At 45.3% G+C, this 24,686-nt stretch overlaps 2 protein-coding genes across 3 annotated transcripts; one reads left to right on the top strand and one right to left on the bottom strand.

Moving 5' to 3' along the window:
• Positions 1-202: 202 nt before the first annotated feature.
• On the bottom strand, positions 203-15,584 carry LOC129667001 (zinc finger protein 39-like). 2 transcript variants are annotated; one of them, XM_055594432.1, is made up of 5 exons: positions 15,533-15,584; positions 14,626-14,874; positions 10,722-10,848; positions 4,862-4,951; positions 203-2,951 (listed from the first exon to the last, which is right to left on the bottom strand). In XM_055594432.1, the coding sequence occupies exons 3-5, from the start codon at positions 10,753-10,755 to the stop codon at positions 1,207-1,209; spliced, it is 1,869 nt and encodes a 622-aa protein (XP_055450407.1). In that variant the 5' UTR covers positions 10,756-10,848; positions 14,626-14,874; positions 15,533-15,584; the 3' UTR covers positions 203-1,206. The 2 variants fall into 2 exon arrangements, with proteins under 2 accessions (XP_055450407.1, XP_055450406.1); XM_055594431.1 differs by lacking the exons at positions 14,626-14,874; positions 15,533-15,584 and adding an exon at positions 14,410-14,490.
• A 3,477-nt stretch (positions 15,585-19,061) lies between these two features.
• LOC129666761 (putative butyrophilin-like protein 10) lies at positions 19,062-24,045 on the top strand. The gene is made up of 6 exons (XM_055593999.1): positions 19,062-19,110; positions 19,789-19,875; positions 20,041-20,394; positions 21,138-21,413; positions 22,398-22,580; positions 23,483-24,045. The coding sequence occupies exons 2-6, from the start codon at positions 19,791-19,793 to the stop codon at positions 24,043-24,045; spliced, it is 1,461 nt and encodes a 486-aa protein (XP_055449974.1). The 5' UTR covers positions 19,062-19,110; positions 19,789-19,790.
• Positions 24,046-24,686: the final 641 nt, after the last annotated feature.

Genomic DNA, 24,686 nt, shown 5'->3' with positions numbered 1-24,686 from the left:
TTTTTAGTGTATGCATGTATAGAGGGAGGCTGAATCCAGGGTCTTATGAATGGTACACATATATTGGGGTACATTTGTACCTCAGTCACTATTTAACAAAGCAAAACAAATACATTTTCCATAATTAAACTACGTCCCTCCAAAGGAATTAATATAAAACACCCAAATATATAAGTGAATGAGGGAATATTTTGTGCAATACAGGCTGTTTAAAAAGCATGTCTAACCCCTATTTACTGCATGCCAGTACCAACTCCCAACCTCCAGTTACAATAACCATAATGTTCCCAGACACAATGAACTCTGACAGACAATATCATTCATTTATTGGTGCATGTATGCCTCCATTGGAAAGTTAATAAAATAACAAAAACTGATAGTTTTCCTTCATTATAAACTTCTGACAGGAAAGTTTTGCTCAAAGTTTCACACATTAACTTATCAATATTTGATTTATTCCAACTGTTCAATGAGACAGGCTCAGTGTAATGCCAGCATTTGTGAGGAAGAAGCAGGTGGATCTCTGTGAGTTCAAGGCCAGCCTGGTCTACAGTGAGAGTCCAGGACAGCCAAGGCTACATACCCTATCTTGAAAAACCAAAACTAAAACGTTCAATAAAACTTTTCTGATAAAGTATTCTCAACTTGTTACACAGGTTCCCCTTGTGTACAAACTCTGAACTGTTAAAGAGCACGTAAGTTCTCTCAATTTTATTGAGTTACAGAGGGTTTGCATTCCTATCAAAGCACCATGCACAATGCTTGAGAAAGCATTCCTCAAATAAACTAAAAAAGTTATTTGTGGATAAAATTGAGACAGCTCTGCCCTCTGCCATCAGTTATTTAGTTCTCTTCCATCGGTGGCTTTCTGACAGGATGCCAAGGCCACCTTGCAGGTCACATTCACCTCAGACCTACAGCTCATGAGAATTTAGGCAGAAAAAAACTCTAAGTGCCTCTGTGGGCCTTGCGGCAAGTAATGATCGTCATAAATACACACATTATTCTGTAGGGATGTTACATGGTCACACAGGCCACACAATGGTGACCGTGCGCCAGAGAAGACAGCCAGCTTGTGCCACACAGAATTTTCTTTTCAAAAGAAAAAAAAAAAAAAAACTGTCCACAGTATCACATTTCTGGCTGTCCCCTATGTGTGATCTGTCTGATGCCTGCTGATGGTTTTTGCCAAGAGACCTTTCCACATTACACTGACAGGCGCTCCCTCAGGTGGATTTTCTGATGAACAGTGAGAGAGGACTTATGATAAAATGTCTTCCTACATTCTTGACATTCAAACCGTTTCTCACTTTCATGGGTCACCTGATGCCTGTTAAGGTAGGATTTCTGGTGAAAAGCCTTCCCACACATCTTACATACATAGGGCTTCTCACCTGTGTGGGTTCTCTGGTGCACGGTGAGATGCGACTTACTGTAAAAGGTTTTGCTGCACTCTTCACAGGAGAACGGTTTATAGCCCGTGTGGCTTCTCTGATGGACAGTGAGAGAGGACTTGTGAAGGAAGGTCTTTCTACATTCTTCGCATGTGTATGGTCTGTTGCCTGTGTGGTTTCTCTGGTGCCTGCCAAGGCTGGACTTCTGGTAGAAGGCTTTCCCACACTCTTTACACACGAAGGGCTTCTCACCAGTGTGAGTTCCCTGGTGCATGAGGAGGTGTGATCTGCGGTGGAAAGCTTTTCCACATATAGCACACTCATAAGGTTTCTCACCTGAGTGCGTTTTCTGATGGACAGTAAGGTTTGACTTACGATTGAATGTTTTCTGACATTCTTCACATTCATATGGTTTGTCACCTGTATGAATTTTCTGATGTATAAGGAGGTGTGAATTAGAGTAGAAGGTTTTTCTACATTGGTCACACTCATACGGTTTCTCACCTGTGTGGCTTCTACGATGTACGTTCAAGTCTGACTTGCAGTAGAAAGTTTTCCTACATTGTTTACATTCATAGGGCTTCTCACCCGTGTGAGTTCGCTGATGTATAGTGAGAGAGGACTTATGGTAGAATGCTTTCTTACACTCTTTACATCCATAGGGTTTCTCACCAGTGTGAATTCTCCGGTGCCTGCTGAGGTGTGACTTTCGGTAAAATGACTTTGCACACAGATCACATCCAAAGGGTTTAGAACCTCCACGGGTTCTCCGGAGAGTTGGCTTCTCATTAAAGCTTTTTTCAGACTGATACATTTCATAGAGTTTTGCTCCTTTGGGCACTCTCTGGCACACATTTTGTTGTTTTTTCTGAGAAAAAAACTTCTCACATTGTTTACATCTATGGGACCTGACTCCTGCATGTACTCTCTGATTTTTGTGGTACGATTTCTTAGCGAAGGTTTTCTCACAATCACTACATTTGTAATATTTTTGTCCTTTGTGTATTTTCTTATGTTTAGTGAGCTTAAACTTTGTACAGAATGCTTTCTTACAAACACTACACTCAAAAGTTTCGGCCCTTACCCAACTCATCTCTTGGGCATTAGGAGCTACCTCATCGGGCACTTTCTGAGACTCTGCAAACTTACGGGAACTCTGAGCGCTGTGAAACCTCTTATTGGTCCACGATACCCTTGTATTGCATGTCGCTTCTTGCCTACATTGAAAACGCTGCTGAGCACTCGGCGCTGTGTTATATAACCTGTGATGGCTCTTGCTAGCTGGAGAGCCACCACATTCCTTTCTGGGCCGTGTGTCATTGGGCTCATTAGGAGGTAGTACACTCTGCCATACATTAAGTGCTGCAGGCCTCATCCCTGAAAACTTTCCATTCTTTACAGTCAGGTTTGAAACATAGTTTGCGCTCACATTAAATATTTTCCCTCGTTTAGCTTTCTCCTCAGTTGACCTGTTGCTGTTGGGAATTACAAGATGCCACAAATGTCTCTCTTCGTTGTCCTGGCTGATTTCATTCAGTTCAGTTACTTTCTGGACATCTAAAAGAAAACAAAGTAGCCAAGCTGATAACACATCATAAATATGAAGAACTGCCTTCTCATTCTTATTTCATTATTATTTCAAAATACTATTGATGTATGATATATGTAGATTTGTCCCCAGTGAATCTATAAATTAGGCATTAAGATGTAAAAACCACACTTGAGTCATTAGATAACTATTCATCTGCCACCTGTGAATCTCAGTACATCCATTTGCATCTGCTCTCTCTCCCCCCCCCCCTTCCTTCACTCTGGCTCTTTTTTACAATTCGCCCCACCTTCCTTTTCTTTCTGACTTGTAGTGGTAAGGTTCTTGTCAGTCAGCCATCTGAGATGGAGGTTCGTCTTTCATTGATCGGAATTAGTCTAGATTTAGGAAGGGGCAATATCTGTGGGTTTAGTTTTCTCTTTTCGATGAAGAACCACAGTAGAAACATAGGGAGTTGGTTTGTAAACATAAATGACCTTATTCCCATATAAAAACAGCTAATACTACCTCTCAGTTCCTAATCAAAATCAATTTTATGCTTCCCAAAACTCTGAGAGGGTCAGGAAGCTCCAGTCTACCTCCCTGTTGGACTAATGGAGGAAACTAAGCCATGTCCATCATTATCTGAAATGTTTCTTTCTGTATATTTCTGCATTTCACAGTGCTGTCACTCTTTACTCAGATTAAGGTACATGCATCCCTGCTTTGTAGCTCTCTGCCTCCGTGAGCTTCTATTTTATATTAAGCTGTCTTCTACATTGTAAGGCGACTCTTCTACATAAGCCTATTGTCTTCAGAGAATGTTCACAAAGAGAGACTGCTAATGACAACCTCCATACCTCCACAGAAATCTCAGCCTTTTAATGTGAAAGAAATCCTTGCGTCACTTAAATCCCTTCATATTAAAGACCTACTTGTCCTGTTGCACTTAGGATTTCCCTTCCCATGCTGAGTGACTGGTTGTGCTGAATACTCCACACTTTTATGGATTCTGATCCTGTGGGACAGAAGACTTGATTCTGGGCCTCTTTTTCTGATTTCCTCATCAATCTCCTTGGTTAAAGCCTGAATAACTATACTATAAATATTGATATTAAATTACCAATTTCCAAATCTATAAGGACTAAGATCATGACCACCCTTAAATCTTTATTTTATGCCCACTTATGTATGAGGGATACCAAATTTGGGGGGGGGGGAAGTAGTGTCAATATTAAACTATAATAATCTTCTTAAAATTCCCTTCCCTTTAGACTTCCTGAAATAAAACAGTGTATACTTTTATTTCTCATTTTGTAATAAATAAAACATCATTCCCACCCCCACCCCCCCGACAGGGTTTCTCTGTGTAGCTTTGGCTGTCCTGTCCTCAAACTCAGAGATCCGCCTGACTCTGCCTCCCTGAGCACTGGGATTACAGGCATGCACCACCGAGCCCAGCAATAAAACATCCTTTATAACTCTTATCTTATAACCAAATATTATGTGTGTTTTTTTCCCAACAAAATGTGAGCTCTTCATGTGCAGATGTATCTGTCACTATTTACATGTCTTGTTTTAAAAGCACAATGCTTAGGGGACAAGCAAGTGCTATATGATGAAAAAAACAGCACAGCAAAATCACCTGCAGCAGAAGACAGACAACTGAGAATTTACAGATGTAGCTACCAACTGAGCAAAATTGTCTATGAGGCTCCACACAGTCAAGAGAAATTTGTGAACTCTAGAAACAGGCAGCAAAATAAAAGAGAGTAACAGTTATGTGAGAGTTCTCCTTGGAGAATGTACAGAGCAATTATCTGATGTGTGGCACCAGCTGACCCTACGACTAGGAGCTGTCAGGGAAAACTGCTCAAAATGGCCGGGGCTATTGTACTCTGTCCATCCCAGTCTGTCTGTCCAGGGTGCATTCACTGACCTGGCTGACTCAGCTTTGGGACGTCTTCTCTCCACGGCCCAGTTCCTTGCTCCAACTTAAAGATGACATCAGGCTTGGTAATGCAGTGACCTGTTGATGAATAATAAGACTGAACCAAATTCTAAGTCAAGTGCATTGCAGAAAGAGCACACCCTTGGGAAACCAGTGGCTGCTAAGCAAAGTTGAACATTTTGTGAGACGCTAACATTCCTCATGATCCAGAACCTTGCCTTCATTAAGTCAAATGGCTTGAGAAGAAAGCGAAGCTGGGACTGCTGCAGGCCTGTGGTCCCCGATGCTCGAGGGGCTAACGCAGAAGGAAGACTAGTTCAAAGACTAGTTCCTCCTTCCTGAGCAACTTAATAATATCCTGTCTCAAAACACAAAGTAAGAAGGGTGTTGGGGATACTGCTCAGTGACAGGACACTTGCCTGGTATATTTGAAGCCCTAAATTAATCCCCAGCACTAAGAATGAATAAATAAAAAGTAGAAATCTAAGAATGATTTTACTAAAACTTAAAATAGCATAATATAATTCAATTAAGAAAGAAAGAAGGAAAGAAAAGAAAAAGAAAGAAAGAAAGAAGACAGATGACTCAGATATGTAGGAGACAAAGATGATTAAAACAGTGAGATGGCTCAGCAGGTAAACGCACCACATACTGAGCCTCATAACTGAGCTCCGTCCCTAGGACCCATATGGAGGAAGAGCACCAAGTCTGCCAAGTTGTCCGCTGACCTCTAGATGCATGTCCTGGCATGTGAGTGTGCATGCATACATATATACACACATGCAAGTACACACATACACACATATATAATACATTTGAAAATTTTTTTTAAGCAATCTGAATTTTAGAGCTAAGACTCAACAAAAACTTAAGGAAAGCAAAAGGCGGTTGCCTGAACAGCAGAAGGCAGAAGAATAATGTTTAAAATACTGTGGTCAGATTCAAAACAAAGAAACAATGGGAGACACATACAAGGAGTTTGCCTGCCAGACAGACAGACAGACAGGAAATTTCAGGCTAAGCGAGAGACTCTGTCTCAAAGTATCCTGCTTGGGTTTTTTGTTGTTTTCAACTTGACAAAAGCTAGTGATTTGGGAATAGAAACCTCAATTGAAAGAATGTCTCAATTCGATGAATGGACCTGCAGGCAAGCTTGTGGAGAATTTTGTTGACTAGTGATTGTGGGCAATGCCAAACTTGGCAGCTGGTCTTAGGGTGTGTAAGAAAGCAGGCTGAACACATGAGCAAGCCAGTAAGCAGCATTCCTCCATGTTTTTTTCTTCAGTTCCTGCCTTGGCTTCCCCTGATGATGGACTGTAAGTAACCTGTAAGCAAAAAAAACCCCTTTTTTCCTCAAGTTGATTTTGGAACTATGATACAAGAAAATAAGGACAGACAGGAATATGCGTAACATCATTCTTTCCTCTGGCCTCCAATGTCACACACGTGTGTATGAACTTGCACACAGTCATGCACATAAGCACATACACCACACACATACACAAACCAAATTTTTAAAAAGCCAAAGTCAAGAGAGATATATGAACATCTAGATCCAAGAGATTTGCCCAAAAAAGGTTCTGACATATAGTCAGACTGTCAAAAGCAAAACATGCATTAGAGGACACCAGAATTGAAGAGGACTCCAAGGGATGGCATAAGAGGCAGATAGACTTCAATTAAACAGGCTTTAACCACTAGACTGAGACTGTCTGGCCCTGTGGACTAAGAAGCCGCTGGGTTCTCTGGCTTTCCAGTACGTAGATAGCCACTGTCTCCCTACCTTTCCCTATCAGCAGTAAGTTATTCTAATAATTTCCTTTAACACACACACACACACACACACAGAGGGACTCACACACTGATGTTCTGTTCCTCTAAGGACAGTGATTCTCAGCCTCGCTAATGCTGTAACCTCTAATACAGTTCATACGTGGTGACCCCCAACCATAAAATTATTCTCTTGGTTTTTATAACTATAATTGTGCTACTTTTAGGAATTGTAATGTAAATATCTGTGTTTTCCAATGGTCTTAGGTGACCCCTGAGATAGGGTCATTTGACCCCCCAAAAATGATTGAGACCCATAGGTTGAAAACCACTCCTTACCTAATTAATATACATGCTTAAGAAATGTTATACAATGAGTGAATGAATAACATACCATTATTAAAACACATAAACATAAAACAAACAATAAAGCAAGGTACACAAAAGAAAAATATGAAAGTGTATCAATACAGAAAACCATTAAACATAAAAAATTAACCCAGAGGAAAAAAGAATACAGAAAATATCCACCAAAAAAATGTCAGATACATGTCTTCAAGTGTAGATGACGATACCAGGTTGAGTGACAGCTGCAGAAGAGAACCATTTACTAGGGAGGAGGCATGTGGGCTGAATGTGAAGGGATTGCCACCGCATGCAAATGAGAGCCCAAAGCAGCCAGAATTCAAGCAGACTTTGAATCAAAACCTGTAAAAAGATCACTCTACAACGATAAAAGGAATCTTAACTAGCGTGTAAAGAGACACACAGTGTTGGGCACCAACTTGTAGAGGCCATGTCATTGCCAAACAGAAGAGGCAGGCTGCAGCACAACAGTCTCTGAGGACTGCGGCAGCCCCTCTCACCAAAGGGCAGGCTATTTTTACAGAAAATTTACAAAGAAACACTGGAATCAGCACATAATGGACCAAAGAGCCCAACAGACCCCACAGGGTATGACCAGTATTATCTCACAGCTCATGGGGCACACATTACTCTTCAGGACACAGAAAGTGTTAAGAAGCAAAGGAAGTCTTAACAAGTTTAAAAATAAGCAAAAACCCTGAACTCATAATGCCCTTTCTGAGTACAAAGTAAAGTAAAAAGATCGTCATTAGCTATTATATATATATATAATTAAGCACCCTATTAGAAGACGATGAGTATTAAAGACAGCAAAATACAAATTTAAAAATTTACTGGAACAAATGTTAAAACTGCATCTAAAGCAGTACTGCAAGAAATGTGTACTGCACCAAAAAGAGAAAAATAAACCTTTGAACATTTTTTTTAATAAAATAAAATAAAGACATCACAAGCGATGGTACATAGAAGTCCAAAGTACCTTTAAGCAACTACAATGAACAGGACCAAATTGAGGCTGAAAAAATCTAAAAGAAACAGGTAACTTGCTGGTCATGCATAATCTACCCAAACTCAACCACGAGAATACAACCTGACCAGGTATTAAAACATTTGAATCAATAATAATAACTTTTAAAAAGTCTACTGAGAAAACCTGGGACCACACAGAGCTTCACTGGAGAATTTTCTCAGTTGGGTTGTCTGGCCAGCCCTATCCAGTAGTTTCTTTAATGAAACTGCTGAGATGGAAAGACAGTAATACTATTCAAACGTTACATAAAAACAAAATACACTAAGGACCATTACACTAAAAATTATGAGTTCCTATCATAGCTCCCCCTGAAGGGCAGCAACATGGCTGCAGGCAATTCCGTGGCTATTGGCCTCGTCTCAGTCCACAAAGTGAGAAAAAATGTGAACAAGCCCAGGCATGGCTGACAGTGCTCATGTGTCACTAAACACACCAACACTTTTTGGGAATGTAGAGATTTCTGCAGTGTTTCCAAGGACACTTAAGCTCATCCCAAAGTGGGTGAAGATACACAGCGGTGCCAAGAGAAGTTGGAGGAGCTGATCAACTTCCTGGCACATTGGAACCAAGGACTAAACCTCTTCTGTCCGTCATCTCCCTTAATAAACATTGGTCACACAACACACACACACAAACACACACCTGTATGTAGTATTAACGTTATGTGAAACACTGATGAATGAAAATGAGGACCCCAAATGAAGATCTCATTGTCATGGAAAAACTCACTATCAATAAAATGTCCCCAATACTCAGACTGACTGACCACTGCAATGCAATCCTTATTAATTATCAACAGCATTTTGCCAGAACTAGAAAAAAGCCTGTCGTAATCTTCCTAGAGAAACACAAAAGACCCCAGACAGTCCAAGCACTCTTGAAAATCAAAGCGAATCAGTCATTACATACTATACAGCAATAGTACACAGTAAGACAGCACAATACTGGCGTAAAAGTAGACAAACTGGAAAACAGAACAACAGAGAAACAGCAAATCCATTTATCACAGCCAACTGGTTTTCACCAGAGGCAGCAGGAACACTTAGGAAGGAAGCTCTCTTCAGTAACTGGGGCAAAAACTATATGCTCTTGTGTACAGAAAAAATAATAGAACTCCCATTTCGTACCATGTTCAGAAACCTAATTAAAATATATCAAAGACATAATGCAAGATCTGAAACTAGTGCAATAAAATTCAGGGAAGCTGACTATCAAGTCAAAGATTTTATTTCCTTTCTGAGATTGGCCTCCCTAGGCTGCCAGGTAGGTCTGGAAGTCCCAGGCCCAAGTAATGCTTCCTCCTCAATTGCCAAGGTAATGGAAACACAGACATGCACAATCACACCCAGCCCAAAGACTGTGACATGACTTCAAACCACAGCCATCAGCAGCCAAAACTGACAACTGGGATTTCATGAACAACAACAACAACAAAAACAACAACAGAAAGAAAAAAAAAAGAAAAAAGAGAGAGAGAAAAGCAAAAGATAGAGTGAAGTGTCAACCTACACAATGAAAGAAAATGTCTGCTAACTTACACGAGGCTAACTTCTGGAATACATAAGGAAAATAATTTGATTAAAAATTGAGCAAATGACTTGAATAGATTATTTTCCCAAAGGCATAAAAAATAACTCAGAAACCCATCAATAGTCAATATCTGTGCAAATCAAAACCACTTCAGCCATATCTAGCTGAAGTATCACTACACTGCAGCTAGAATATTACCAAACCACAAACAACAAATACTGATGAGGATACATAGAAGATACATTCATTGTCATACACTGCTGTTGGGAATTTAAAATAATTACTGTGTGCCAGGTGGTGGTGGTGGTAGACACCATTAATCCTAGCACTTGGGAGCAGAGGCAGGTGGATCTCTGTGAGTTCAAGACCAGCATGGTCTACAGATTGAGTTCCAGGATAGCCAAGGCTTGTTAGAGAGAAACCCTGTCTCAAAAAAAAAAAAAAAAAAAAAAAAGTTACTATGCAAAACAGTATGAAAGTTCCTCAAAAAACAAGAAATAGAACTACCTTTATGATAGGTGCAGCTACTGTGTACATATTTTTTAAAAATAAAATCAGTATTTTAAAGATCATGAGTTCAAGGTTATTAGGCTACATGAGAGCTTGCCTTCAACTTAAAAAGGTGTTTATGCATATGGAAGTATTATTCACTAAGAGACCCGAAGATTATTTCGGGTTGAAAGTGAAGGATGTTTTGCTAAGTAAGTCAGACACAAAAGGACAAACGTCACATATCCTTGCCTAGTATGTGGAAGACAAAGTTGTGCTCACAGGAAACAGGCAAGAGTGGCTAACAGCCTAGAAAAGTGGGAGGGAGGGAGGAAGGGAGATGGTTAGTGCTCGCAGGGTACAGATGGATAGCGATATAACTGTCAGCACAGTTATAGCAGTTTCTATAGCACAGACGCATGACCCCGACTGCGACGCTTAAATGTCCCCTAAGAGCTAATACAGCATTTAAAGGCTTTCAATACAAAGATGTGATATGTCTGCATAGGCCTGCCAACTTCTGGAGGAAGGTTTACACACACACACACACACACACACACACACACACACACACTGGGTGTGTGTGTACATAAACTTCAGACATGATTACCATTCTGATTAACAAAGGGAGTGTTTCTAATACTGCCAGGGACTGTCACTCACCCAAGGACGCCAGGCTGCTGTAGGTCTCCAGCATCACATCCCTGTAGAGCTTCCTCTGAGCAGCATCCAGGTCCTGCCACTCCTCCCAGGAGAAGTCCACAGACACATCCTCAAATGACACCAGCCCCTGCAGTGAAACAACTCTGCTCAGCCCAAGCTTCTGGGCCTCTCAGAAGGCAACCATGCGGGCATGTGCTCTCGTGTGTCTCACACAGGCTGCATCTTCCTCACATAGGGGGAAAGTCACTAACATCTTGCATCTGTACTTAATTTAGTAACTCAAAGGAAAAAAAAAGACTACTACTAAGGAATTTTCTGTTCCTAGCAAGAATGGATAAATTATATGCAGTAAAACATGCAAGGCCCCGGCTTCATCCAATCTGCAGTAACACACACACACACTTATATATACACACATGAGCACACATGTGCACATACACACACTTTTAAAAAGAAAAGAAAGAAAAAGTAAAAAGAAAATAAGTGGAGAGTGATAGAGCTACATGATCAGGTCACTGACAACCCAGTGATTCTGTGTTTAAAAACTTGGTCTAACTCCAACAATTCAAGTACAGTACTTATATTTTTACAATAATACTTATATTTGCCCCCTAAATCTTAAGGTCTGCATCTTGAAAACCATCCCAGGAAAGGAGGACAGAGAACGATGCAAATAAGAATAAGTGAGGGAAGCAAGCAGGCCACATACAATTACCTGCAGCAGGAAATACAGCATTAAGAACAGAGAAGGCCAGGTGGGGCTACAGGAGAGCCTATCTCAAAAAAAAACAAAAAACAAAAAAAACGTAGCCAGGCTCAGTGGTGCACGCCTGTAATCCTAGCACTCAGGGAGGCAGAGGCTGGTGGATCACTGCGAGTTTGAAGCCAGGCTGGTCTACAAAGGGAGTCCAGGACGGCCAAGGCTACACAGAGAAACCCTGTCCCAAAAAACAAAAATGAAAGGAAGGAAGGAAGGAAGGAAGGAAGGAAGGAAGGAAGGAAGGAAGGAAGGAAGGAAGGAAAGAAAGCAAATAAAAAAATACAAGCGTGGTGGTGCATGACTTTAATTCCTTTAATACCTCAGTCTAGACAGAGGTAGGCAGATTTCTGCTGAGAACAAGGCCAGCCAGGGCTACATAGTAAGACCCCATGTAAAATTTAAAAATTAAAAAAAAAAAAAAAAAAGCACACACAAACAGAGAACAAAAAACTCATCCTAGAAAAATGAAGAAAAAAAAAAAGTTGTGCCTGAGGTAAAAAAAAAAAAAAAAAAGATACTTCCAGACTGGGTACATAATCAGCTCAGTAGGAAGTAATTTTGTAAAGACTGAGGGGAAGTACAATGAATACGATGGGTAATAGATGGATCTTAAATGTGGGGCTGGTTAGTTTGTTTTTGAGGTGTCTCATGTAGTTCAGACTAGACCCAAAACTCTGTGTGACTAAGACTGGCCTTGATCCTCCTGCCTTCTGGGTTCCGGGACTATAGGCACATGTACCACCATGCCCAACTAAACATACATGTCCAAAGTTTCTGTGATCAGATATGAGGGGACACCCAACCAGCTAGTGGATCTAGGGCCTTGCACTCAAAAAAAAAACAAAAAAACAAAAAACACAATTTTAACAGGAAAATAAGACTTAGCTAACAGCAGGACCTCAGTCATATGAAGACAATGGATTGTATAAACAAAAGGACAGAATCTGCAGACACTTCAACATTCAGTGACTGAGGAAGAGAATGGAACGTGAAAAGATTCTTAAATACTCTTTCTAGGAATAAGGGAAAGTTCAATATTTAAAATGACATCAGTGTATTTCACTGTATTCACTGTTCCATTGGTAGGGGTGTGATCTTATTATTTATTTTATTTTATGCATAAGGGTGTTTTGCCTGCATGTATGTATGTGTACTACATGCATACAGTTCCCACGGAGGCCTGAGGCCTTGAATACCCTAGAAGTGGAGTTACAGATGGTTGTGAGCAGCCATTTTTGGATGCTGGGAATTGAACCCATGTCTTCTGGAAGAAAAGTCTGTGCTCTTAAACAATGAGCCATTTTTAAAAGAAGCCAGGCAAAAATGAATTCAGAACAGTCTTCCCCTCATGATAACATGTATGTCTCTTAACCTACAATGCAGCACAAGAGCTGAGGGGAAACGGAATGATAAGGAGCCCTGTCTTCCCAGACAAAGTTTGCTAGGCCAGCACTTGGGAGACAGAGGCAGGAGGATTCAAGTTTGAGGTCAGCCTGGTCTACAGAGCAAGACCCTGTCTACAAAACTGAAATATCAAACAAGAACCTCCCTGTAAGAGGCTAATAAATAAGGCAACAGTTCTCTTCAACCCCAGTGGCTTCCAAAATCACTGACACAGACAGACTACGATTTCTTTTACAAGCTTAAAGCATTGGAGTTGGACAGATTTCAACCCTCTAAACTATTTAACTCTCAGCTACACAACCCACATTACAGGCCAATAAGTTGTCCTTCCTGCTCCCTGATGGAGCAGAATCACTGAATCTGCTCCATCAGGGCGCATCCTTCTGTTCACCTTCTGTCCTTCTCCCCCACTTCTTCCCTCTTGGTCGTCCAATCCCAGGCCTAGGAACCCCGAACTCCTCTTCTGCCAAATCCCAAGCTTCAGCATTTTTTTTTTTTAATTAACCAATCAACTCTAAATTAAATTAGGTAGAGCAAGGTTTACATATCAAGGACAGGTGTAGTGAGAATGTGCTCACCTGGGCAGCAACCAGATCTTGGAGGGCAGTAATCAGCATTACAATGCATAGCACCAGACCCAACCCCAACACGCTGACACCTGTGACAAAGTCTTAGGAAGACGCTTGCAATAATGTCAACCTAAAACTTACAAACTCCGTGGGATATGATGTAAACTATTTGCTACAGACCAAAGATGGAGGGATTCTGATTTAGCCTACTAGCTGTTGCAAGCTCTATTTGAGATTCTACAGAGTGAAGGGAGATGGGGGATTTTAAATGGCGTGTGACGTTTCTAACCCTCGTAAAGAAGTGCGGATTCTCCGGATGGCCGTGGTCACCCTTGTGACTAAGTTCCCACAACTCTGCTCCAATTCCTACTTTTCAGCACCACCCAGGAACGCATATCATACCGTGGACTCATCAAAGGAGCAATCTATCCATGGGGCCTGAGCCATTGGCACGTAACCTCTGGAGAGGCCCTCACACAGCCAGCTGTGTTTTAGCAGCGTAGGCAACCGTCAGTGCCGTGGAGCTGACGGTCAGGGTTACTTAAACGCACACACACTTCACAGAGTTACGAAGAGGGGAGGCGGTGTGCACGGATGCATCGGGCCGGTACACTGGGAGCAGAAACTTAACTACAGCAAAGGACCCGAGTGAGGTGTGCAAGAGGCACGTCCCCCGCTCACTACACCCTCCACGCAAGCCACCACGGGAACACCCCCGCTGAGACGTCCCAGCGCAGGCTCAGCCCACCCCTCGGGCTGCCCTAGCACCGTGGACCGCGGCTGAGGGCAGGTCTCCCCGCAGCGTCGGGGCGCGCGGAGGCTCAGCCACGTCCAGACCGAGGGCAACCGAAGCCGTGGAACTCGGCCCCGCACAGGCCTCCCGGGGTCAGGCCGCCTGCACCCGGCCCAGCGGAGGAAACCAGGAGCCCCGCCGGCTCCCGCGGGCAGCACTCACCATGGCGCCCCCGGCCGCCTCCTGCAGCTGACAGGCCTGAGGCGGCCCCACGGACCCGCTCATCTGACCGCTCTAGTGCAAAGATGGCGTGAGACAAAGACCCGCGAACTAGCAAACCCGAGAGGGCCCGCCCCCGAGCCCGGCGGGCGTGCCTGATTGGGTCGCGCCCCAGTCCCCGCCCCCACCCCGCCTTGAGTGACCGCAGATGGCACCAACCCACGACTGAAGGAGGCAGAAGGCCCTGGATTAGTGGCAGCCGCAAAGGGTTTTTTTCTGTTGTTGTTGTTTTGTAATTTGTTTTCCTGAGACAAGGTCTTGGCTGTGAAACCCGCGCTGGCCTTGAACTCGTGACAATCCTTCCGCCAAAGCCGCAAGGCGCTGGGCTCACAGGAGCTGACCGCTGTTCGCCCCTTGTCCGAAGCTGTCACCCGAGGTGGATTCAGAAAGTCACGTGAATGACGAACTCTACACAGGAATATGTTATTCACAAATGTAAAAAAAAAAAAAAAAAAAAAAGACAATTATTTTTACATTTCCGTCACCATTTTTCTTAGGTATTTTTCTTTGATCTCTGTTTCTTTCTTTGATTTTTGGCCCTAGAGCTTTGAACAGAGAAGCTGATAGAAACCTAACGGGAACCGTCGGTCAAGTACAAACAAAAAGGCGAGGGACATTGTCATTTAAAAATTCCTGGAGTTCACGTTTAAAAGAAACAATCTGACTGCGTTGGTTTTAACTGCCCCCCTGGAGGGGCCACCGAGGGGCCAGGTCCTGCCCCCGAGGACCGCCCACCGCTAGGCTCCGCCCTCAGAGCGCTCTAAAGGCCTCAGGGATAGGCCACGCTCCACCCCACAGAGGAAAGCTCGTGCTCAGGACCTGAAACCCTGGTAAACTCCTCTCCTTCCTCACCCCCCCAAAGGTCTCCAGCCCAGTTCTCTGCTGCTTCTCTGCTGAGCAGAGACAGCCACCCGCCTGTGTTTCTCCCACCAAATCTCGGTGACATTTACACTGTTGTCTCTGTTAGTATTCCTGCCGCCTGCTTCGCGGTTGCCTAGTAACCGTGATGTCATCATGCGTTTGCCGGCCAGGTAGACCTGCCCAGGAGCTATAAATAGACTCTTACCTCCCCTCTCTCTCTTGCTCTTGCGCTCTCTTGCTCTGGCCTGCTTTCTCCCCTCCCCCTATCATGTCACTCTCCTTCTCTTCATCTCCATCCAATGAACCTCTTTTATATAATATCTGCTGTGCGCATCATCATTTCACTCAGCAGCAACCTTCTCCCTGAAGCACGCAGGAGTTTTACCTACCTGGGGAAATTAAAGGTGCAAGAGGGTTATGGAGTATTGGCCCTTGGTGGGCTAGCTACCTTTGATTGAAAAAAAAAAAAAATTTTTTTTTTTCTCTCACAGGGCCAGCATATCTCAACGGCAAGGCCTTTCTCCCAACTTCTCCACCTTCATCCTGTAGGCCGCTGCTAGATTTTCAGCTTGCCTATCCTGGGGCTTTTTTTTTTTTTTTTTTTTTTTTTCAACTTAAAAATTGCCCACGAGATTCCATTTGAGCCCATTCTTTTGTTCATGAGACTAAGAACCCCAAGAAGAGACCTTGATTTTTGGGGTGTCATGTGGTGGCTTCTCCTGGACTCCTGGGGAGTCCAGTAACTGTCTAGTAACAGTTTTTCCCCCTGCCTTCAATTCTTTACTAGGAGAGCAAATGAACTTTTTTCGGCATCCCCGAATGACTTCCCGCTGTGGAGCTGTGGGTCGGTGGCAGCAGGGTCCTGAAGATCCCTGGGTAATCTTTGCTGTGTATAAGGCGACCGGACAAACAGCACAGTGAGAAGTCCTGGAGGTCCCCAAACAGACGGTGGCAAGGACCAAGGGCAGCATTTGAGGACCCTAGGCTCAGCTCAGGGACAGGACACTTTCCCCGGTGAAGAGGCTGCTCTGAGAAGGGCTACACAACTCCACAGGCCTGGGGACCACTTTCGGAAGACCTTGGAGAGAAGAGACTTCAGACCACCAACCTCCCACCAGCCCTGCTCTGGGCCTTACGAACAAAGCTGCTGCAGGTGGAAATGGGGAGAGCCAAAGAGAACTTAACCCCACTTCCTGGTTCCGGCCCAGGGGTAGGGGTTGGAGGACACAAAAACAAAAAAAACAAAAAAAAAAAAAAAAAAAAAAAATCAATGACATTCAGATGTACTGACACACAACCTCCTGCAGAGGGCGCCAAGAGCTAGAAATTCCGCTGAGCAAGCCGGAGACTTGTTTTCTGTTTTTACTTTTTATTAATTTCTTCCAGAGAGTGGCGTGTGCCACTTTTCACTTTACCTCCTTTTTCCCTCTTCTCTTATTCTTTTCTTTTTTGTTGAAGCTAAATTCACATAGCATAAATCAAACCATTTTGGCACTTAAACATTCACGATATTTTCCAACTACCACCTCTACCTAATCTGAAAATATTTTCAGCGCCTTAAAATAAAACCCCGAAACCATTACACAATGCAACAATTCCACACCCATTTTCATCCCCTCTCTTATCATGGCATTTTTAGCTGAATTCCTACTAGGCGGAGCCTTTTATGCTCTGACTTAAACTTCACAGCTTAGGGAGGTGGCTGGGTGTCTCCGAAGGTTTTTGGATCCCCGCTGGTTTTGGGGTCTCTCGAGGGTAGTGAACGAAAGCCTGGGCCGGTAGCAGACCGGGGCACGCTCTAAGTCTGCCTCCCGTGGACCTGGGGGAAGCAGCAGCAGACCTACTGTAAGGTAGATGGTGGACATCTGAAGTCCCCGCGTTTGAGAGGTGGAGGCAAGAGGATCAGGAAAAAAAAAACAAAAAACTTAACATGATGACAATAAGGATAAATAAATTTATTTGTACGTGGCATATTATGATTATGCTTATGGGGTACGTGTGATGTTTTGATGATGTACATGTGTGTCCCGTCTAAGCCAGGGCGAACATCTACCCCTCAAACGTTTGTCATGTCTCTTTTTAAAAGGAAATTTTATTCATCATAAATGATGCATGTGTGGGTGAGAGCCAGTACACACAGAGGCCGGAGGTGTTGGCACCCCTAAAGCCAGAGTTACAGGTGTTTGGGGGCCGTCCACCAGGGGTCCTGGGAACCTTACTTGGACCCTCTGGGAGAGCAGCAAGTACTGCCAACCACTGAGCCACCTCTCCAGCCCTTGTCCTGCGTTGCTGTCTGTCAGCAAGATAGATCCTCTGTGCACCCACAGACCAGAACTTCCTGCTGCCATTTAACTCCTAACTCAGCATCCTTCGACCAGCTCCTTTTGTCTCTCCCGTTTTGTCCCCAAACTCAGCGGTCTCTGAGATCAACATTTTCGCTTCCATGTGTGAATGGTGCTGCACCGGACTCATTTTTACATAGCATAACAGTCTCCAGCCCTGTCCGTATTGTTGCAGACAGCAGGTGTCACTCTTTCCTGGTAGTAGTTCCCCACTGCCTGTCCTTTCCTCCTTCAATAGCGTGGACTTATTGAATGGCTCTTGGCTATCAAGAAGACAGCAGCAGTGACCATGGAGTGCACCTGTCACTTTTACACACTGGAGTCATTTCCTGTGAGTGCAATTTTCCAGGAGTGGGAAGCTTCAGACAGTAGTTCTTTCTAATTTCTTGAGGGGGATCTCAGTTTTCCGTCATGGCTGCTCGGGAGAGAGCTTGCTCTAGCCTGATAAACTGTAAGTCCTTCCTGACTCCCAGGGACAGGTGAGGTGAGCGTCCGCTGTCATGGCTGCCTAGCTAACACATGTGGTGCCTTTTCATATGTGTATATAAAATAACTTGTTCCCCAGAGGGTGCGCTGCAAAGAGGCGTGCAGAGAAGGACTTGGGGCTGGACTTTCTCAATAGCTCTCAGCCCAGAATGCCTGAGTCCCGTACCACCAGCCGAGTTACAAGAGCACTCCACCCTGCCCAGGGCCAGGTGGCCCTCCCTGAGAGCTCCTTCTCACCCACAGCCTCCAGGAACACCAAGTCAATAAGCAGGAAAACTAGGTCAAATACAGCCTGGCCCACTACCTCACTAAGTGACAGGTTTAACAGCAGCTCAAGAGAAGCTTCCATGAGTTTCCCGTGGTGGGGGACAAGGAAAAGATGAGAAAGGTTTGGCTTGGATTTTTGAAAAGGAGTCTCCACAGCCACTGCCAGAATCAGGCCACTTTCAATAGCAATGTTACAAGTCCCAAAGGCAGTGGGGCCAATGTCCTGAAGGTCTAATAGCCAGGCAAGTTTATCTGAACTCCACAGTGCTACAGCTGGCTGGGATCCAGCACCAACGGTCTATGTCCTCCCCTTGGGCTCCTGATGGCCCCAAGCTGGCTACGTTGCCACCCTCCAACGGGCCACCTCCCCCATCTAGGTGCCTTTCCTTATCCCTGCTCCCAGTGTCTTTATCTTACACGCTCAGTACAGCTGGCCATGCCCCTCAGGAAGATTTGTTTTTCTCCGTTGCAGTGGCCCCAAAGGTGAGAGCTGGTTATTTTCTGATGCAGTAACAAGACTCAACAGAAGCTGGTGAGCTCATCTAGTATTTGGCTTCTAGGCTCTGCTCCCGTCGCACCTACAGTAGATAAGCTCCCTCACTTGGATTGTGGCCTGTCTACAGTCTTCAGGGAACCAAACCAATCCCCTCAAAGTCATCAGAACCTGGAAAGCAGGCAGCGAACTGAGGTAGGTGAATGTCATCTTGTTTAATGGTACTCCTCCATGTTTTGGTTTGGACTTCTCCTGTGCTCAACAGTCAGGGAGAACCCGTGGCTGTCCTAGCAGGCAAGAACCAAAACACAGGAGAGCCCTCATAAAAATGAGGCATGACATACTAGATATGAAGGGCTGCCTAAGGCCGTATCAGGAAGGGCCTCTTAGAACTGGCTGTCCAGTTCCCAATACGTGCTCTCTAAACAGATCGTGCTAACTACCCCAGATTACTGAGTTTTCTGGGGTGCTCACCCCTGCCAAGGAAGGAGCTGCGTCCTTTTAGCCTAGCTGAAGATGTTCTTTCAGGGCAATTGGACAGCAGAGAGTGTGAAAGGTCCTGATGGCCTGAGCCTTTCCTGTTGGACCTAGTTTTTCTCCATGTGTGTGCAAAAAGCAGGAGCCTGGGTTGGAAACTCACGCAAGAGTAGGTGCTGAAGTGCAGCTTGATCGAGAATACAGGGCCATTTGCAGGATACTGCAGGTGGAGTCTGTGGAAAATGACCCTGTTTCTAGGACTAAGAACTCATGTGGTGTGTGAATGAGCAGCTTTCTCTCCTAGGCTGTGTCTCCTTTTTCCAGTTAGACTCCTAGCTTCTCTTTCACCATGTCTGAGATGTCTCTTACTCACCATATATAATGTGCCCCCAATAGATATGGCAAAGCCACACCATGGAGATGCTATTCTGACAAATTTCTTGGTTCCCTTCATCTTCCTGCAGCTCCTGGCTTCTGGGAACGGTAGGACAGCATCACATTTCTCATCCAAGGGGTACCCAGAGTCAAGCCAAAGCTTCTGGTTGAAGCTGAGGACTAAGGGAACTCTCAAAGGGGAAGAGGGGGCCCAAGGGGAGCCCTTGCCCTCTGCATGTGCCCTAACCTAGCCCTTCCATTTGCATCTCTAAGGAAAATCAGATTTCCGTGTCCTTGGACCTCCTGACCCGCTTCTGGCCATAGTCGGGCAAGACAAAGAGTTGCCTTGCAAACTGTCACCCAACATCAGCGCTGAGGGCATGGAGTTGAGGTGGTACAGGAACAAACCCTCCCAAGCTGTGTACGTGTACAAGAATGGGGTGGACATGCCTGAAGAGCAGATGGAGGAATACAGAGGAAGGACCACGTTCACTGGCAACCATATAGCCAGGGGAGAGGCCTCTGTGAAGATACACAACATCACGATATTTGATGATGGGGCTTATCACTGTGTCTTCAAAGAACATACATCCCACAGCCAGGCCACCCTGTGGCTGAAGGTGGCAGGTGAGGGCTGGTGTGGGGGTCTTGGACTCTGCTTGGGGGCTTCTCTCAGCATCAGCCACAGTGGCAGACCACGGCCTCCTGAGGCCAAAGGCTGGAGAAGCTTTGGTGACACCTGCCTCCAGGCAAAGAGATTTTCAAACAGGCTCTGTGTATCCTGTGTTCCCAGGACATAGTTCCAAACAGAAAGCTGTTTCCCATTACACCCTTGTACCAGGAAGGGCACAGATGCATAGGGTTGGGGCGGGGGGCAGCTGGGAGGTGGAAAGACAGAACTGAGATGAAGAGGCAGAGAAACAGGAAGGCAGAATGAGCAGGAGACAGAAAAACGGGAAGGTAGGAGCAGAGAGAAATAACAGAGAAGCAGGAAGGAAGACAAAAAGAGAGGCTGAAACAGATGGGAAGGAGGAGAGTGGGACAGAGGAGCAGGGAGATGGGGAGGGAGATTGAGATTGGGGATATGGAGAAGTTTTCACAGGTGAGCAGAATTTGTTCTTTCTGATTAGACAGACCCCCCAGCTCTTTTCTCATTCTCACACTTAGTAGGGACTTTGGTTTTTTCCATAAACCTGCCCTGTTTCTCTTGACTGCTTTATTTGAAACTGAGGTGCTATGTTAGTAATATAATCACACAGATAGGTGGTCTATGAAGATTCACAGAACTTAACTAAACACCTGCAAGACATCCCTTCCCCCTATAAAAGCAACTGTAGCTGCAGGATCTGAGCTGGTATCTCTTCCTTCAGCATGGGGCTCATCACCCAGAATCCAAGTGGCTGACACCCATGACAAAGGCATACAGGCGGTGTGCATCTCATCAGGCTGGTTCCCAGATGCAGAGGTCAAGTGGCTGGACCTCAGACGACAGCCAGTGCCTGCTAAGACCTTCTTCTTGGCTTCAGCCCCTAACATTACTGTGGCATCCTTTGTGACTCTCCAGGACAGGGCTGTGAAGGGCCTGACTTGCTCCATCTCCAACCCCCTCCTCCCTGAGAAGAATGTGACTAAGACTTACCTGCTTGGTGAGTACCTGTCCAGTTCTGCCATCATAGCCACTGGCACAGGAGTTCAGGCCCTGGGTGGTGGGGATGCTAGGAGAAGACTATGTGAGCAGAGCCAGAGAAGACCTTCCCGACAGTCTGGCCACGAGGGTCACAGGGATGTTAGTTTCCAAGAAGTAGCAATTGGGATGCACGAAAATCCGCTAGGGAAGCAAGAAAGATAAACCCTGTTGTTGACTTTTCTGTTGCTTGTTGCTGATGTTTTAATAGACTTTTTTAGAGAAGTTTCAGTTGATGGAAAATTTAATCAGAAAGTGTGTAGATTTTCTTTTCTTTAAAACAAAACAAAACAAAAATTGATGTATGCTCCATGGTGGTGGGGGGCACGTCTTTAACCCAGCACTTAGGAGGCAAAGGCAGGTGGATCTCTGTGAGTTTAAGGTCAACCTGGTCTGTAGAGTGAGTTCCAGGACAGCGAGGGCTACACAGAAAAAAAAAAAAAAAAGCCTGTCTCAAAAAAACAACAAAACAGAATAAAACCCGATTTATTTCTTTTTATTTTATGTGTATGAGTGTGTTACTGAGAGGGTGTAAGTGCACTGTGTGAGCCCTTGGAAATGGAGGCACAGATGGTTGTTTTGAGCCTCCATGTGAGCGCTGGAAATGGGACCTGGGCCCTCTGGAAGGGCAGCAGAGCTCTTAGCCACTGAAATGTCTCTCTGGCCCCTGGATTTTCTACATACCTCATCTCATAGTCCTAACTTTCCCAGGAATGAAAGTCCATAAGGGGAACCTCACAGGAATGAACAGGCAAGACTCACCAGGGTCAGCAAGTGTGTGGGCTTGGCCGGGGCCAGGTGTGCTGGAGGGTAGGCACTGGAGAACAGCATCTGTTCCCCAAGACGACACACTGCCTGGATGCGTGTGTGTGTGTGTGTGTGTGTGTGTGTGTGTATAACAAAGACACCCCCCCCCATTATTACTGATGACCTGGAATCTCCCCAGCCTCCCCGTGGAGAAAGCCTCTGTCGATGGAAAGGGGACCGGCTCTGCCCTTGATCCTCACGGTACTGGGGCTAGTTTTGGCAGCAGTCGCCTGTGCCTTTGGGAAACATTACAAAGAAAAGCATAAAACAAGTCAGGAAGAAGAAGATCCAGGAGCTGGTGATGAGGCTGAGTCCTTCCATGGTGAGTGGACCTGACCTGCGTGCCAAGCTCCGCTCTGAGGCTCTGCCTTTGTGTCATGCAATGGAGAAAATGTCTTAGTGGGGATTTCCCAACTACAATCCTCCCAGTGGAAACCCTTCAGCACTGAGAGATTCCTTGGTTAGTTATTCTTCACAAGATAATTCTGGGAAATAGACACGGCCTCCTTCGGCGAACTAGACAGACAGGAGCTTGAAGCTTGGGTTTGACCTTTTTCCAAGACTGAAACAAAATACCCGAGGCTGGGTGATGCATAAGAAAATGTTTGTTCAGCTCACATTTTGGTGTCTAAATGTCAGGTGGACCATGTGCTTAGGGCTATTTGGCTGTGTCACATCATGGTGGATAGCAAAACAGAATAAGCAAGGGATCTGGGGATCAGGGTCATAGTGGGAACCAACCAGGGTCCCCAGAGAACTAAAGAACGCTCTCATGAGTCCCTTACCTTGGTTGAGGCTCCATCTCTTACAAGTTCCCCCACCTCCCACTGTTCACACTGAGGACCAGGGTTCTAATCTGCAAAGCTAGAGGACACATGCCAGTCACAGGCAACCCTGAGAAAAGCCCACATCTGGGGCTCTGGCTGTGGGGTGCGGGTGTGAGCTGCAAGTTTTCTGTCTGTTGGAGGTGGACTCTGCCGCTCAGTCTCTCTGTCTGTGTTTCCCCCACGCAGAGCCTGAGCCTCTGGTCTGAGCTGTCTCAGGCAGTGCTCATGGCTATTCAAGTGTCCTTCATCCTTGCCTCCCCCACTGTTTGAAGGGGAGGGACAAAAAACAGTTTAAATGGGAACAGAAAAGATGTCTAGAGATGAAGGGGAAACCTTGATGTGAGAGACAAAGCTTGGATCCCTTATCCATGTGCCTGACACTTTCCTCTCTCCATAGTGAGTCTGTCCCTAGACCCTGAGACAGCCAGTCCCAGACTCATGGTGTCTGAGGATCAGAAAAGTGTGAAGCGGCTGCTATTTGATCAGGACCTGTATCCCGATTCCAGAAGATTTGAACAAGACCCCTGCATCCTGGCCCAAGAACGGTTTGAGGCAGGGAGACATTACTGGGAAGTGGAGGTTGGGGACAGGAGGGCCTGGATCGTGGGTGTGTGTCTGGAGAGTTTGGGACGGGAAGGAAGGATCCCCAAGTCACCCCAGCATGGCCTCTGGGCACTGGAGTTTTATAAGAAGAAACTCCAGGCCCTCTCCTACCCCAGGACTCGCCTGTCTCCTCCGGAGCCCCTCCGGCGGGTAGGCGTCTCCTTAGACTTCGAGGCGGGAGAGGTCTCCTTTCACAATGCGACCAATGGCTCCCTGATCTATTCGTTTTCTGGGCTGTCCTTTTCTGGTCCCCTACAGCCATTCTTCTGCCTCTGGACCCACGACCCCAAGCCCCTGACCATATGCTCAGTGGTCAGAGAGAATGAAGAAGACACAGAATTCTCTGGGGGTCCTTGATCTCCCCGGGGACTCCTGGGGTGTCCTTAGGAGAGAGAGGCTCCTCCCTTCTTACTCACCCTGGCTCCTGGTACTAGTCATTCCTTTCCCATGTAAAAATATGGCAAGACACCAGGGGCTTGATATGCTCCCTCTGCTAAATTGCTGTGCCGAATGCTGACACCCCCAGGACAGGAGGATGGATTTCTGAAGATGTTGTAATTTGGAGATGAGGCATTGAGATTGAGGTTAAAGGAAGTCAGTGATGTACCTACCTTACCCCACAGATCTAGTGTTCTTGTAAGATTGAAGATCGGGACTTAGAGAGGTGCCACTCACTAGCCAAGGACACCAGTAATGCCCCGGTCTCACATTTCTAAACCCTGGGACTGAAAGCCGTTCCTGCTGAGTGAGAATCCTGCGAATCTCCTGTGCTGAGGTACTTAGTCATGGCTGTCCTCCCTCAGTGAGGAAAACCACACGATAATCACACCAGGGGCTGTTTTGCTATGCTCTTAGAGTCCTATGTATATAGAATATATGTGCGCATGTAGAATGTCCAGGGCCCGGTGTGTTGTGGCTGCACAGTAAATTGCAGTCTTAACCTCTTCTTGCTCTTCCTCCATCATGTTCATCTTTCTCTTGTCCACTTTTCTTTCCTC

Source organism: Psammomys obesus, unplaced genomic scaffold, assembly GCF_907164565.1.
Source record: "Psammomys obesus unplaced genomic scaffold, mPsaObe1.curated_primary_1811, whole genome shotgun sequence".
In the NCBI taxonomy this organism is placed as follows: Eukaryota; Metazoa; Chordata; class Mammalia; order Rodentia; family Muridae; genus Psammomys; species Psammomys obesus.
Note: the sequence above shows the minus strand (reverse complement) of the source record. Positions and strands in the feature narration are given on the sequence as shown.